Source organism: Elephantulus edwardii, unplaced genomic scaffold, assembly GCF_000299155.1.
Source record: "Elephantulus edwardii isolate Elephantulus edwardi_28Jun2011 unplaced genomic scaffold, EleEdw1.0 scaffold00212, whole genome shotgun sequence".
Classification (NCBI taxonomy): Eukaryota; Metazoa; Chordata; class Mammalia; order Macroscelidea; family Macroscelididae; genus Elephantulus; species Elephantulus edwardii.
In genome coordinates, this window is record NW_006399962.1 from 2,095,611 (window position 1) to 2,109,035 (window position 13,425).

The window sequence follows — 13,425 nt, forward strand, 5'->3', positions numbered from 1 at the left end:
ATCGAAGGGCTAAAAGAAGAGGCTCCTTTAAGAAGAAATTCTAGTGAGTGAATGAAGACTTTCAAAGGACTGTGGTTCAAAAGCTTTCTAAAAGGAGAAGGAAAATGCAAATCCCTTCGGGAAGAGATAAAGTGCGACTAAAGTTAGGTGAAAGAAAGAACAGCTCTTGTGGGAGATAAGCTGCACTGAAGGAAGCTTCATAGATGCAGAAGGGTTTATGGGCAGGCTAGGGTATCCAAGGTTGGTGGCCGTTGAGGCCGTTGACTGCAGGGAGTTGGCGCCCCGCCCTCTCTTTTCCCCTCTCCACCCCCATCCCCTGCACCTCCCACCACCATTCGCAGTAACTTGCGCGTGCGCGCACGGACACTGGGTTGCCAAACATTGCATCATCCCCGCCCCCCTTCTTTCCCTTCCCCCTCCAGCTCCACTCTCCGCGCGCGCGTATGACTCACCCACCGCCTCCGAAATGCCTCGTGACCCGAAGCCACTTCCGGGTCCAACACTATTTCGACCCCTAAGCGGGAGGGAGCGAAGTGGGCGGTGCCGAGAGGATCTCCTGAATGGCGGATGTACAGAGCGAGGCGGGGCTAGTTTGCCGTGCCGTTTTCTGATTGGTAGGTTTTTAACCCCGCCCCTAGAGGTGGGCAAAGCCATCTTAAAAGATCCGAGGACTGCGTTCTACCGAGGTCAGAGGCTAGAGTCTAAGACTTAGAGCAGATCATGTTGAAGATGAGTGGGTGGCAGCGACAGAGCCAAAATCAAAGACGGAATTTGAGGAGAAAGGTGAGTACTGCTTAGCTGTCTACCTTTTATTTTCCCACCTTTAAGAGCTGTCTTCTCAAATTTGGGTCATCTGTTCTTTAGGTTGTGGCCCAGCCCCCCTCCCACAAAGTTAGTGACCTTTATGAGAGAGGGGAATGCCTTATTCGAAAGTGAGTTTACACACCCCTCTTACAACGATGTCACCACGCCCCTACAGTGATCTTGGACCCTTTTCTGTCTCGGGAGACATCGGCCTTTTTCTGCCCTCCAGAGACATTCTGACATTACTGACCCCCAGTCTTCTAGTTAAGCCTGCGGGTGGGAGGCGGGGCAGCTGGACACACCCCTGCACCTAGAAGCCTGTGTGATCATATCATGGCTCTTGCCCGGGCTCAAATTTGCCACCAGCGGCCCGCCCTACCGCAGCCCTGTCCCAGCCACATCTTGAGGCCTTCTGGGCTACATCGGTGCTTTTGGATTCCCGAATCCTAGACCGTAAGAACGTTAAGGAAACGGATAGAAGGCCACCTGCAGAAGAGAGCAACCTGATTGTCTTAAGTTTGGGAAGCCATTTGATATCTCCTCTTGTGTATTATCCTTCCCTTGGGATTGACCTCTGCTTGTCTTCCTCCCCCCAACTAATCTCTCTGTAACCATTGCATCAGGCCAGCCCCCTGTTTGGCACTGCAGTCCTCTGGCCTAGGGCTCCACTGCTGATGAAAGCTACATCCCACGCTCTGGAAGGCAAAGGAGGGTTCTCCAGGGAGGACAGCCCTGCAGAGAAACATTCAGAGTGATATTGCATCTCCTGTCCTCAGGGGACAGGAGCCTTAGACAACTAAGGCTTAGGCTTCTATCGTACAAGGTGGGGGGACGGGGGAAGGCGTGCAAATGGTCACATGCTCCTCTAAGCTAAAACGTAGACGTTCATCTACCCAGAGGTGCCTCAGAAAAAAGGCCTAATAACCTTCTGGAAAAATAAAACCAACCAACCAGTCACGTTGAAAGGGTCACCAGGAGTCATTCACTGGAGGGAATTTCTCCGTTTTTCTTTTTTTTGAAGTAACTATTTGAGTTTTTGGTTTAAGTTTACATAGTAAAGTCCCTTATTTGACAATTTACACAAGTTGTTTGGTGGTTATTAGTTACATCTATCAGTGTGTCATGTTAGTTTGTTTCCTTTTTAGTATTCTAGTTTCCCTGCTTCTTTGCTGCTTTTTATACTAATGGTTTTTTAAACAGGGCAACTATATTATGGGTAGGGAGCTCTGGTGGCCTAGTAGTAAGAAGCTGGGCATTCTCCTCCCATGTCTCTGAAAACGCACTGGAGGGTCAGCTATGGGTTGGTTCCAACTTAAAGGTACACAACAATATTATGAGTAATAGCCTTTCTTTTCTGTACTACTGTTATTCTGCCAAATTAAAGAGTGTCATAGAAAGCTATCTATTCATTCTTAACAAATATTGAATATACATACTATGTCCTGCGCACATCAGTAAAAAAGGGGGAAAGGGAGCTCTGGTGGCCTTAGTGGAAAGCTGCACTGCAGTCCCGAAGGTATAGGGTTCAGATCCACCAGATGCTCCGCTGGAGGAGGGGCAATCTCCAGCACACAAGTAAAAAAAAAAGGGGGGAGAAGTATTTGCCTAGAGCTTACAATTTAGTGGAAGGTACAATTAACAAAATCTCTGTGGGAAAACTATAGGGAAGGGAATAGAAAAGAGTGGAGGTTAGGCTTTACATAGAGTGGCCAAGGATTAGCTCACTGAAATGAGAGACCCAAAGGAGGTGAGACAGGTATACAGCTATCAAAGAACTTTCAAAAGGAACAAGGAACAGCAAGGGTAAATGCACACCTGGTGTCTTTAGGGACTAAAAGAGTACCAGTTGATTGTATTGTGAATAAGAAAGTGATGGGGTGAAGAAAGGAGATTTTGTAAGGCCTATTATAAGCCATTTAAAAAACTTTCACTATTGATGCTGTCAAGTTGACTGATTCATAGTGACAGGTCAAAACTATGCCATCCTAGGGGAGCTCTGGTGGCCTAGTGGCAAGAAACTGAACTGCAATCCCAGAGGAACACGGTTCGAATCCACCAGACGCTCTGCCGGAGAAGGAGGCGCAATATCCTCCTGTACCAGTCAGATCTGATTTGACGGTACACGTACACAAAATTAAAAAAAAACAAAACAAAAACAAAACTATGCCATCCTTAGTCTCCACTGCGCTTTAGACCATTGTTGCAGTCACTGTGTCACCATGTATTAAGGGCCTTCCTGTCTTTCACTGACCCTTTAGTTTTCTAGGCGTGTTGAAATTTTCCAAGGATTTGAGTTTTTAGTATGCGTAAGTAGGAAGTCGGTGACATAGGAGTCTGACAGGGCCTAGCTTAAATTTTAAAAGGCTTTCTGGTTGAGGTATTGTTGGGAAGAGATTTGGGAAGAGTAGAAGCTGATTTCCCTTCAGTAATCCAGAGAAGATGGGATGGTAACTTTGACCTAGACTGGAAACAACTGAAATGGTGGCAAATATTCAAATTATGGGTTTTTTTCAAAGAAATTTTGCTGATGGTTTGGATTGAATTGAATTGTGAAGTTTGAGCAGAGAGGAACCAAAAAATGTACTAAAGGTTTTGGTGAAAGCAGCCAGGATTTTCATTTATTAAAATGAGGAAAACTTTGGAAGGGTGAAGGTGATGAGCTGAGTTGGAAGTTGCCAGAGAGGTTCAGTCTGGAAGTATCCATTTGGAGGATGTCATTGTGAGAGTGAAGCTAGAAAAATGCCACTTAGTTTGCTCTTTTCCCTGGCAAGTTTTAGGCCTCCTTGAATTTAAAGAAAGCAGAGCTGGCCAGGACTTTGATCTTATATAACTAGGACTACAAATGTCAGCAACTAAAAATAAGAAGGGAGTTTTAGAGTCGTCTTTGTCCTTGGAAATGGCTGCAGAGAATGTTTGCTGCGAGAACTGCTTCCTACCCTGCAAGACAGGAAATAAGGACAAACAGGATGAAGATTAAGTATTCTGTCCTTTCGTATATAAAAATGGCTAACACTTACCCTTGTTTCCTCACAGTGTTCCAGAAGGAAGTGTATCTTCATACACCACCACACCTGAAAACAGGTAAATTGCCACTTTCCCAAGACCATATCCTAAAAAACTTAGTCTTCCTTTGTGGAGACACCAAGAAATTAAGCGGTGAAGGAGAAGGGAATCTGAGTGACCTTTTGATGTCAGGTTGTGTCCATCCTCTTGATCTAACTCTCACAAAGTGACAAAAATCACTATCCTTTTAGAACATGTTCTCTAGTTGGACAGATGAACAGACAATGAGTTTGTCTTACCAGGTCCCATCAAGATTAGATTGCCCAAGCTGAGCACACAGAAGAAAGGAGCACACACAGCCTGGTAACTGTTTGTGAAAACTACCTACTGATTTATTTATACAACAGGCAGGAGGCTACAGATTATTAGCCTTTGGTACAGGCTGTTTTGACTGCTTGGTGAAGATTGTTCTATCACTTTTACTATCCTAAATACCTACATATGTACTTTTCCAGAGCTTGAGCCAACTGCAGAGATGGAAGCTGAGTCTTTACCTTTCTCCTTTGGGACACTATCCAGCTGGGAGCTGGAAGCATGGTATGAGGACTTACAGGAGGTCCTGTCCTCAGATGAAAATGGGGGGACCTTTGTGCCACCCCCTGGAAATGAGGAGGTAAGAATGCTAGATCTAAAGCTAGTAAAGGTTGTTGCTCTTCTCTCATAAATTAATATCTGTCCTCCTTTTTCTTCTTCCCATTAGGAAGAATCAAAAACCTTCACCACGCTTGACTCTGCCTCTCTGGCCTGGCTGACTGAGGAGCCAGGACCAGCAAAGGTCACAAGCACTTCCCAGAGCCCTCGGTCTCCAGATTCAAGTCGGAGTTCTCTGGCTCAGGAAGAAGAGGAGGAAGACCAAAGAAGATCCAGGAAACGAAAAAAGAGTGGTCAGTCCCCAGCTCGGGCTGGGAAACAACGCATGAAGGAGAAAGAACAGGAGAATGAAAGGAAAGTGGCACAGCTAGCTGAAGAAAATGAGCGGCTCAAGCAGGAAATTGAGCGCTTGACTAGGGAAGTAGAGTCAACTCGCAGAGCACTGATTGACCGAATGGTTAATCTACACCCAGCATGAACAACTGGGACCATCACTCCCCGACCTTTCCCGAAAGTACTACTTCCTGATCAGTGCCAATATGACCTCATATTCAGTAGAGGGGAGGTCTAGGGTAGATTAAAGGAAGGGGTCCTCAGCTTTGTATATAGAGATATTTATTTGTCAGTGTCCGTATCCATTAAAGTGATTTTCTGTGATCCATGTCCTCTATCACTTTTTCTTCTTGCCTTTCGGGGGATCAAGGGGCTTCCCCTCAGCTACAGCCAACTGCTTCTTGAGCTCTAAAAGTTTAGCCACCTCTGCAGCCACCTGGTTCTTGTCTGCCTTTTGTGCTTTCAGTTCTCGGACAATGTTGCCCTAAGAGAATGGGGTTGGAAAGAATAACAATAGTAAATAAGGAAAGGATTGGCTTAAGATTCAGTTTTTCCAGTCTCCCACAGGGCTTAAGTGTCACACCTGTTTTGTCACTTCATCCATCAGCACTTGTATCTGCTGTGGCTCAGGTGCTGTAATAGTCTCTACAGCTACTGGCTTCTGGGAGGCTTTTGCCTGCAGAAGGATAATACAGTTATTCCTGCCCCTACCCCTCCCCTACCCCCATGGTTATACATCATCTCAGGAAGAAAATTATTACCTTTGATTCCAAAGACTCCTCTAGCTAAGACAGGAAAGAAAAACTATTAAGTGAAGAAGCAGCAAAGTCAAAAGATGGAAAGATTGATGAGTGAGGACTACATAGAGACATTAGGGAGATGCCTGTGAACACTGCTGTGTGAAGACACATGGTCTTGAGTTTCTTACCTGGCCTCCTCCAAAGCGCTGCCTCAGACTTTCAATCTGGTCATTTTCCAATTTTTGGAACAAGGGACTGACCTAGGGGAGGGGTAAAAAAATTTCCCAAGTCATTCACTCAGGCTAAGTAAAGGGCCTCTCCCAACCAATATCTGACATTAGGAACCTTAAATAGGTTTAGAAGAAACATGAGCATAATACTGAGCAAACACCAAGTGATAACCAAGAAAGGCATGAAAAAGAACAATATTAACAAGAGTCCACATCCCTAAAATCCAGGGATGTATTTTGTGCCCACCCTGCCTATTACCACAGAGACCAAGCAACCAGTTATCAAACATCTACTATGTGTTGTTAAGTGCTCTTAGTAGACTACAATTCATAGACCCTACAAACAATAGTTCTGAACCCTGCCCTATCTTACGCCTTTATGTCTCCAACACCCCTGCCCCCACTGTTATGTCACTGTGTCAGTCCATCTCATCCAGGCTCTTCCTCTCCTGCACTGACCCTCCACCCTTCAAGCATGATGTCCTTCTCCAAGGTCTGGTCCCTCCTGGCAACATGGCCTAAGCATGTGAGATACAGAATCCTTGCCTCCAGATGCAACCTGGTTTCACCCTCTCCAGGATGACCTGTTGGTTCTCTTGGAAGTCCAAGGGATGTCCAATACTCCAGTACCACAACTTATGTACCAGGTCCCAGGTTTAGGGATGATGAACAATGAGGACATAGAAGCTACAGATAACTTGAGACTTGTGAACAAGTATAAAGATCGGAAACAAGCATAAGTGCAGAGCTGAAGTACAAAAGAAATTCACAAAATACTGAATATCAAAGTAAAGGTAGAACATTAGATCTCCTCTGAGCCTACCTTAAAGATTGAAAAACTAAGGTAGGGATTTTAGAAAAGAGTGGCTCTTCTACTTCCAGGTACCTACTGTGCCAATCTGGTGTCCTGCTGGTAATGTGCATAGGAAGTTTGTGGGAAGGATACTGCAGACTGGAGGTGGAAGCTGCAGCTGGGCCTGGATGGTGGCACTAACCGTAGGCATGTAAGGCTGGAGTAAGATGGACAACAAGGCAGCTATATTAACTGCCAAGCCTGTCACTGTGCCTGCCCTCTGCCTGAGGAAGAAGAGATCCCAATCAGATACAGCTTACTCACCACTCTATTCCTGTAGCCACTTTAACCCTGTCCTCTCACCTACCTGTCAGACTCACTGCCTTTAATCCGCTTCCAAGGTTCATTCACCTGAATATACTGGTTGCCATGGCGAGATATGGTGAGGATACTGCGTAAGGCATCCCGGATCCTGAAAAGGGAAGAAGTGGCCAACGTGTAATGTAAGGTCCTGCTATGGAGCTCTCAACATGCCAATAGGTCAATGAGGTGAGACCAAGGAGAGGTCTAGGTCGCTTACCGAACCTTCTCAAGCAACTGGTGATAGTGCCGGAGCTCCAGGGTGATATGGGCCAGCAGGCGCTGATCATCTGAAGTAAGCACCATCTCTGGCACAGACCCACCAAAAAACTTAGATACAAACATCCCAGCTCTTGAAGGTAGGAGAGAAAAGAAGGAAAGTTACTGCCCATTCTCACTAGAGAAATTTGACCCATTTTCCACCATTCTATATTTTTTTGGTATTCCTACCCAGAATAGCTCCTATACGATGGGAGGTAAGGTTTAATACATCCTATTTTTTTCCCTCAGAACATGGCTTCACATCTAATTGACATTTCACATAAGGCCATCTCTTTGATTTAAAGAAACCTGGTAAAAGGGAAGCAACTGTTTTTTTTTTTAAGTCAGTCTTGGAATGATCAAAATGAAATACGAGATGAGATACATCATGTGTTCGTTATTACCAATGATTATTCCAGTAAAGACTGATTTTCTTAAGTGTAGTCAAAGAATCTATCCTGAATAGCATGACAGAAAAAGCCCCAAAGGCTCAGTCCTCAAAGTGAGGGACTGGAGAATCATAAACTGTGGAGAATGTTTCTTTAAGTGGTAGGGTAGCTGAGGTAGGGACCAACAATGGAATGTGAGCCCAGAAAACTCTAAAGTGCAGCAGAAGCCCACGCCTCTGACCCCTACATCAAAATAACTCCTTCCTTCTGCCAAACATTTCCAAAGTCTACATGTGAGTTTCGTTGCTAGGACATATCAGTGGTCTATAGGTGGATTCTGTTGCTAGCAGAGAACACATCTATAATTTGCCAACAATCTTTGTTACCACAAAGCTAAATCAATGTCCACAGTTAACCTCTCAAGTATAACCTGACCCTACTATGTGCTAAGACCAAATCTTACCACAATGGCTTCTCCATCCCTCACATCCTCCTATGCATTTACTAGTTCTCTCTGCATCCCCATCTCTAGAATACAGCAAATTGCAATTCAGCTCACGGTTGATTTTAACCTCTCACCAAGTCCTACCTGTTGATGAAGTTTCCCAGGTTGTTAAGGAGCTCAGAATTATTCTTGAGCAGCATATCTGTCCAAGAGAAGGCACTGTCCTGTCCCTCAGGTCGAATGTACAGCAGATAGAAGCGCCAAATGTCAGCAGGAATCCCCGTGTCCTTAGCCATGTCTCCAAACACTCCCACACCCCGGCTCTTGGAGAATTTCCCATCCTCATAGTTTAGGTACTCTGCAGAAAGAAGGAGAATAAACACCTTGATTGGATAATCAAGTCATGTTCATCTCTTTTTCTACCAACTCTTTCTTCAAGTGCAACCAACCATTTCTCCTTGAGTATCTGGCCTATACACCACTCCAGCCCCTTTCCTCACCATTCTAGTCCTGGTCTCTTTGTACCTATTACAGTTTTAACTTTAAATATCTGCTTTCATCAGGTTCCTGTTATGTTCTCATGTTCTAAATATGTCCTATTTCATCTCAACTCCAACTCAAGACTTAGTACCCCTCCACAATCTCCTTCTAGTACTGCCCCAGATATGATCTCCTAGAAACGTATCCCTCTCCAGTCTTCCATGGTACCTGTAGCAATTATGTGGCTGACCAAGGTGTAGTTGTCCTCAGCTCCTAAAGCTGTACAAGGGAAGACTAAGCCGTGGAAAGGAACATTGTCTTTGGCCATAAACTGATAAAGTTCCACCTAAAGGGATAGATGTACAGGAAAAGAGGTCTCCTGAGAACTTCAAAGGCTCAAATGACTAATCAATCCTAACCTGAAACATCCATTCACCACTACACTCACAGGGTCATCAAGAATTGCTTACTTGTTCTGGATTCTTCCACCATTTCTCCCACTGGTCTGTGTAATTCGCTGTAATAGATAGGTAGCCAATAGTGGCATCAAACCAGACATAGAATACCTGGAGAAGGAAGAAGGAACACAGAATAAACTTACCAGCTTGCAATTGCAGTTCACTGTCCACAGTTGATTCTGTTAGTCTGGGGTTTCAACCTCAAGGTCAAATAATTGGGGATATGAACTCTGGTGTTTTACCTTGTCCTCAAAACCTTCTAAAGGCACAGGTGTTCCCCATTTCAGGTCCCGAGTTATACAGCGTGGCTTGAGGCCATCTCGAAGCCAAGAGCGAATTATGAATCGAGCATTGGGTGTCCAGTCACTACCAGGTAGTACCTCTCCCAACCACTCTTCCAGTCGATTTTCTAGCTGGGATGGGCAGAGTAAGACAGAAGGCTGACTTAGAACAGTCCCACAAATGGTTTGCACAACGTTAAAGGGTACAACATTTCTGGAGTATAGTTTGTTGTTGTGGTGGTGGTGTACTGTTGAGTAGGAAGTGACCCATAGCTGACCTACGGTGGGTTGTCAGAGGCAGTAAATCGCATGGGAGGAGACTGCTCATCTTTCTTTCACGGAGCAGCTAGTAGGTTCAAACTAGGTACCTTTGTGTTGGCAGTAAATTCCTTACCACTAAGTCATCAGAAATCCCTATGAGTATAGTTCAGCAATATATAATGAAAAGACTCATGTACTTTGACATAGCAATTCTATCCCTAAGAATTTATTAATAAAAAAGTTTATCCAACAGAAATAGACAAATATTAAAGATCAAAAGGGTAGCATTTGCCCAGAGATAAAGATCAGAGGGTAAAAAAGGATAGGAAAGAAGGATAAACAGAAAGAAATATGGAGAAAGTAGAAAGAATGGGGACTACAAACAATGTAAAGACTCAAACACTTCAAATAATGTCATGAATCAAACATGTATAAACTGTTGAATGGAAAACTAATTTGCTCTGTAAGCTTTCACTCAAATCCCAAGGTTGGTTTTTTTTTTGCTTTTTTTAAATCCCAAGTTTAAAAAAAAAATAAAAAGACAACAGTATATATAGATGTATATATAAACAAGTACACTATTTGTTTTAGCAAAACACTGATAACAGCCTGCATGGGTCAGTAGGGATTAAAAGGATATAAGAATACAGTGAGCTATCTGTATAGTAATTAAAAAGAATGAGAGATCTACATGTATTGATAAGGATAATCACTGGGATACATAAGTAGTTAAATAAAATGCAAAACAGTAATTTATCAGTCAGATTATGATAGAAATAAAATAAGTAACAACGCACAGGTTAATAACCCAACCAAATCACTTGTTGCCAAGAGTCAGTTTTCATTCACATATTTCAGAGAGCTGCTCCTTAGGGTTTTCTTGGCTGTAATCTTATGGAAAGAGCCCTGGTGATATAATAAACACTCAGTTAACTGCTAAATAAAAGGTCAGCAGTTCAAACCCACCAGCTATGCTGCAAAAGAAATGAAGCAATTGACTTCTGTAAAGACTAGAAAGCCTTGGAAACCCTATGGGGCAGTTCTGGTCTGTCCTACAGGGTCATTATGAGTTGGAATCAACCTAACAGCACTGGGTTTGCTACAGCAGTGGGTTTTTTAATCTTTATGGAAGCAGTTCCGTAGGCCTAGCAACCTCTAGGTCTGTAGCCAGCTTCAAATATCCCTTGAGCCACTTCAGGCACCTGTACAGGCTTACATACTTCTTCTTGTTGTTGTTAAGTACTGTGGAGTTAAACCTGACTCAGAACTGACTCTCCAACAGGTTTTCAGAGGCAGTAAATCACACAGGGGGTTACTGCCTATTATGTCTCCGATGGAGCAGCAGGTGGATTTGAACCACCTGCCTATGATTTGGCAGTGCAACTTCTTACCACGAGACCAAGAGTTTCCTATGACAACAATAACAAAACAACTGATTATTTTGTACATTAACAATATACGTCTGGCAGTAACGTTTGCCAGAGGCTTGAGGGGAGAGTTACACTGGCTGTGTTAACGTTATGTGTCAACTCAGCTGTGCCATGATTCTCAAGTTTGGCAATAGTCACCTGGTGATGTAATTCAGGTTTTATAATGATGTAATCTGAGAGCTCTGCAATGAAGTATCCCTCCTCCTTTTTGGAAATATTTTATGATTATCATTTCTATATAATGCTGATTTTGGCATGACGACCTTGTCATTAGAACCTAATCATATTGCCAAGTGAGGAGTTGGGAGTGGGGATATTGCTGTTATAGCAACATTAGAAACTAAGGCAGAATTTGGTACCAGGTGTGACGTGCTGCTCTGATAGATAGCTAAAGTGTGGGAGCACTTTTGGAATTGGGTAATTGAGGCTGAAGTGCTCTATTTAAAGCTTAAGGAGCTAACTGTGGTGGCACAGTGTATAACACAGCAGACTACCATACTAACCCAAAGGTCAGCAGTTCTAACCCACAAGCTGCTCAACGGCAGAAAGATAATCAGTCTCTTTCTGTAAAGAAATTGAATTGACTACAACTTGTCACAACCCTATGAACAAAAGATCTCAACTCTGTCCTATCCTGTACCACCCTCACAATCTCTTCCATGCTCAAGCCTATCGTTACAGTCACTAGGTCAATCCATCATCATAAGATGTCCAATCTCAGAAACTTGATGGAAGGTGGCTGTGAGTAGACTAGCTTGATTGTAGCAAGTGAGAAGTTAAGCCACATGAAGATCACATGAACAGAAGAAGTGCACAGAGATAAGAACCTTCTTCCAGAGCTGAGGCAGGGTAAAAGCCTTCCCCTAGAATGAGCACCCTAAATTTAGATTTCTAGGCTTCTAAACAATTAGAAAATGAAATTGTTAAAGCCATCCACTTGTGGTATTTTGTTAAGAGAATCAGGACAATGCAATACATGGAAAAAACTAATCCATGTAAATTCTGACAATTTCAACATTATTTAGCTGTAGAGCCTCAGTTGGAGGTTGGGTGAGCAGAAAAGCGAAGGGCAGCCAACAAATCCTTTTTATATTCCCCCACCTTTTTTGGTAATGGTATGGGTGCAACTCGGAGGCACTTAACAACAATAACAACATGGGTGAAGCAAACTTTAGGTTTACTGAAGGATTGAGCAAATAAGCAAATATGCTAACGTTGCTGGAAACCATAGTTCTACTGTGGAAGAAAGGAGATATAAATATAGAATGACAGAAAGCCAGGCACCTGCTTCAAGTATTTATTCATTGTTCTTTGTGTTTATTCAGAAATGTTCTATGCACAGAAAAGCATTTTGATGTTTTTTTTCCTTTTCATGCAAATTAGATTTTAAAATTCACACTGTTCTGCCACCTGCCTTCTTTTACCTTTTTTTTTTTTTAAAAAAAAATTTTATCATCTACCTTTATAGATCTCTTTCTTTTGTTTGCTTTTTGTTTGGAAAAAATTTCAAGCTCACAAAAAAAGTTGCAAAATAGTACAAAGAGATGATTCACCTACAAAGATATTCAGGTGGTCAACAAATACAAAAGAGATGATGGTGATCATTCAACATCAGAGAGAAGAAATCAAAACAATGATGTATTATCTCACCGTGGCAATAACAGCAATGATTAAAAAAAAAGAAAGAAATGCTGATGAAAGCATGGGGAGAGTGGAATTCTCACTATGATGCAAATCATACAACCATAGTAGAAAAAGCATACTGCTACCTTAAAAAGTTAGAGACAAAAAAAAAAAATTAAAAAAAAAAAGTTAGAGACATACTATGTTTCAGCTATTCCACTGTTAGTTATATATCCTACAGAAATAGGAGCTGTAACAATAGGTATATGCAGTCATGTTCACCTCGGCATTATTCATAACAAGATAAAGATAGAAACAGCCTAACTGCCTATCACTGGATAAACAAAGTTGTGGATTGAATTGTGTCTTCTTAAGATACATGTCAACTTGGTTTGGCTGATTCTCAGAACTATGTAATTATCCTAAATATTTTAATCCTAACCGCTGTTACCGTTAATGAGCCAGTAGAGGTAGTTGTGCTGTTGTTGTTGTTATGTGCCATCGAGTGGGTCGTGACCCATAGCAACCCTATATACAACAACCCTAAACTCTGCTCTGTCCAGTGCCAATCACACTGTCTCTGATACACCCATCCCAATTTCCCCAGTCACTGAATCAATCCACCTCTTAGGAGGCCTTCCCCTCCTGCGCTGTCCCTCCACCTTACCAAGCATGATGTCCCTCTCTAAGGACTGGTCCCTCCTTACAACATGTCCAAAGTATGTTAGATGTAGCCTCTGAATCCTTGCCTCCAAGGAGCTGCCCGGTTTAACCCTTTCCAGGATGAATCTGTTTGTTGTCCTCGCAGCCCATGGTACTCTCAATACTCTTCTCCAGCACCACAGCTCAAAGGCATCAATTCTCCTTCTATCCTCCTTAGTCA

General features: G+C 43.0%; 2 protein-coding genes across 2 annotated transcripts in view; one reads left to right on the forward strand and one right to left on the reverse strand.

Moving 5' to 3' along the window:
* Window positions 1–4,314: 4,314 nt before the first annotated feature.
* On the forward strand, window positions 4,315–4,961 carry DDIT3 (DNA-damage-inducible transcript 3). The gene is made up of 2 exons (XM_006897588.1): window positions 4,315–4,480; window positions 4,568–4,961. The coding sequence occupies exons 1-2, from the start codon at window positions 4,343–4,345 to the stop codon at window positions 4,934–4,936; spliced, it is 507 nt and encodes a 168-aa protein (XP_006897650.1). The 5' UTR covers window positions 4,315–4,342; the 3' UTR covers window positions 4,937–4,961.
* A 95-nt stretch (window positions 4,962–5,056) lies between these two features.
* The window catches only part of MARS (methionyl-tRNA synthetase), a 26,595-nt gene continuing 18,226 nt past the window's right edge, over window positions 5,057–13,425 (reverse strand). The window contains exons 12-21 of the mRNA XM_006897589.1: window positions 9,190–9,360; window positions 8,960–9,055; window positions 8,718–8,835; window positions 8,154–8,367; window positions 7,135–7,266; window positions 6,922–7,026; window positions 6,652–6,838; window positions 5,720–5,791; window positions 5,375–5,467; window positions 5,057–5,275 (exon numbers count right to left, since the gene is read on the reverse strand). Coding sequence (XP_006897651.1) covers window positions 5,129–5,275; window positions 5,375–5,467; window positions 5,720–5,791; window positions 6,652–6,838; window positions 6,922–7,026; window positions 7,135–7,266; window positions 8,154–8,367; window positions 8,718–8,835; window positions 8,960–9,055; window positions 9,190–9,360 — 1,335 coding nt within the window. The 3' untranslated portion in view covers window positions 5,057–5,128. The remainder of the gene's footprint in view (window positions 5,276–5,374; window positions 5,468–5,719; window positions 5,792–6,651; window positions 6,839–6,921; window positions 7,027–7,134; window positions 7,267–8,153; window positions 8,368–8,717; window positions 8,836–8,959; window positions 9,056–9,189; window positions 9,361–13,425) is intronic.

What these genes read in the sequence shown, in the direction of transcription:
- DDIT3 (XM_006897588.1), top strand. Translation starts at nt 4,343, where the DNA reads ATGGAAGCTGAGTCTTTACCTTTCTCCTTTGGGACACTATCCAGCTGG. An exon ending in CACCCCCTGGAAATGAGGAG is followed by an intron (nt 4,481 to 4,567) that starts GTAAGAATGCTA and finishes TCTTCCCATTAG; the next exon opens with GAAGAATCAAAAACCTTCAC.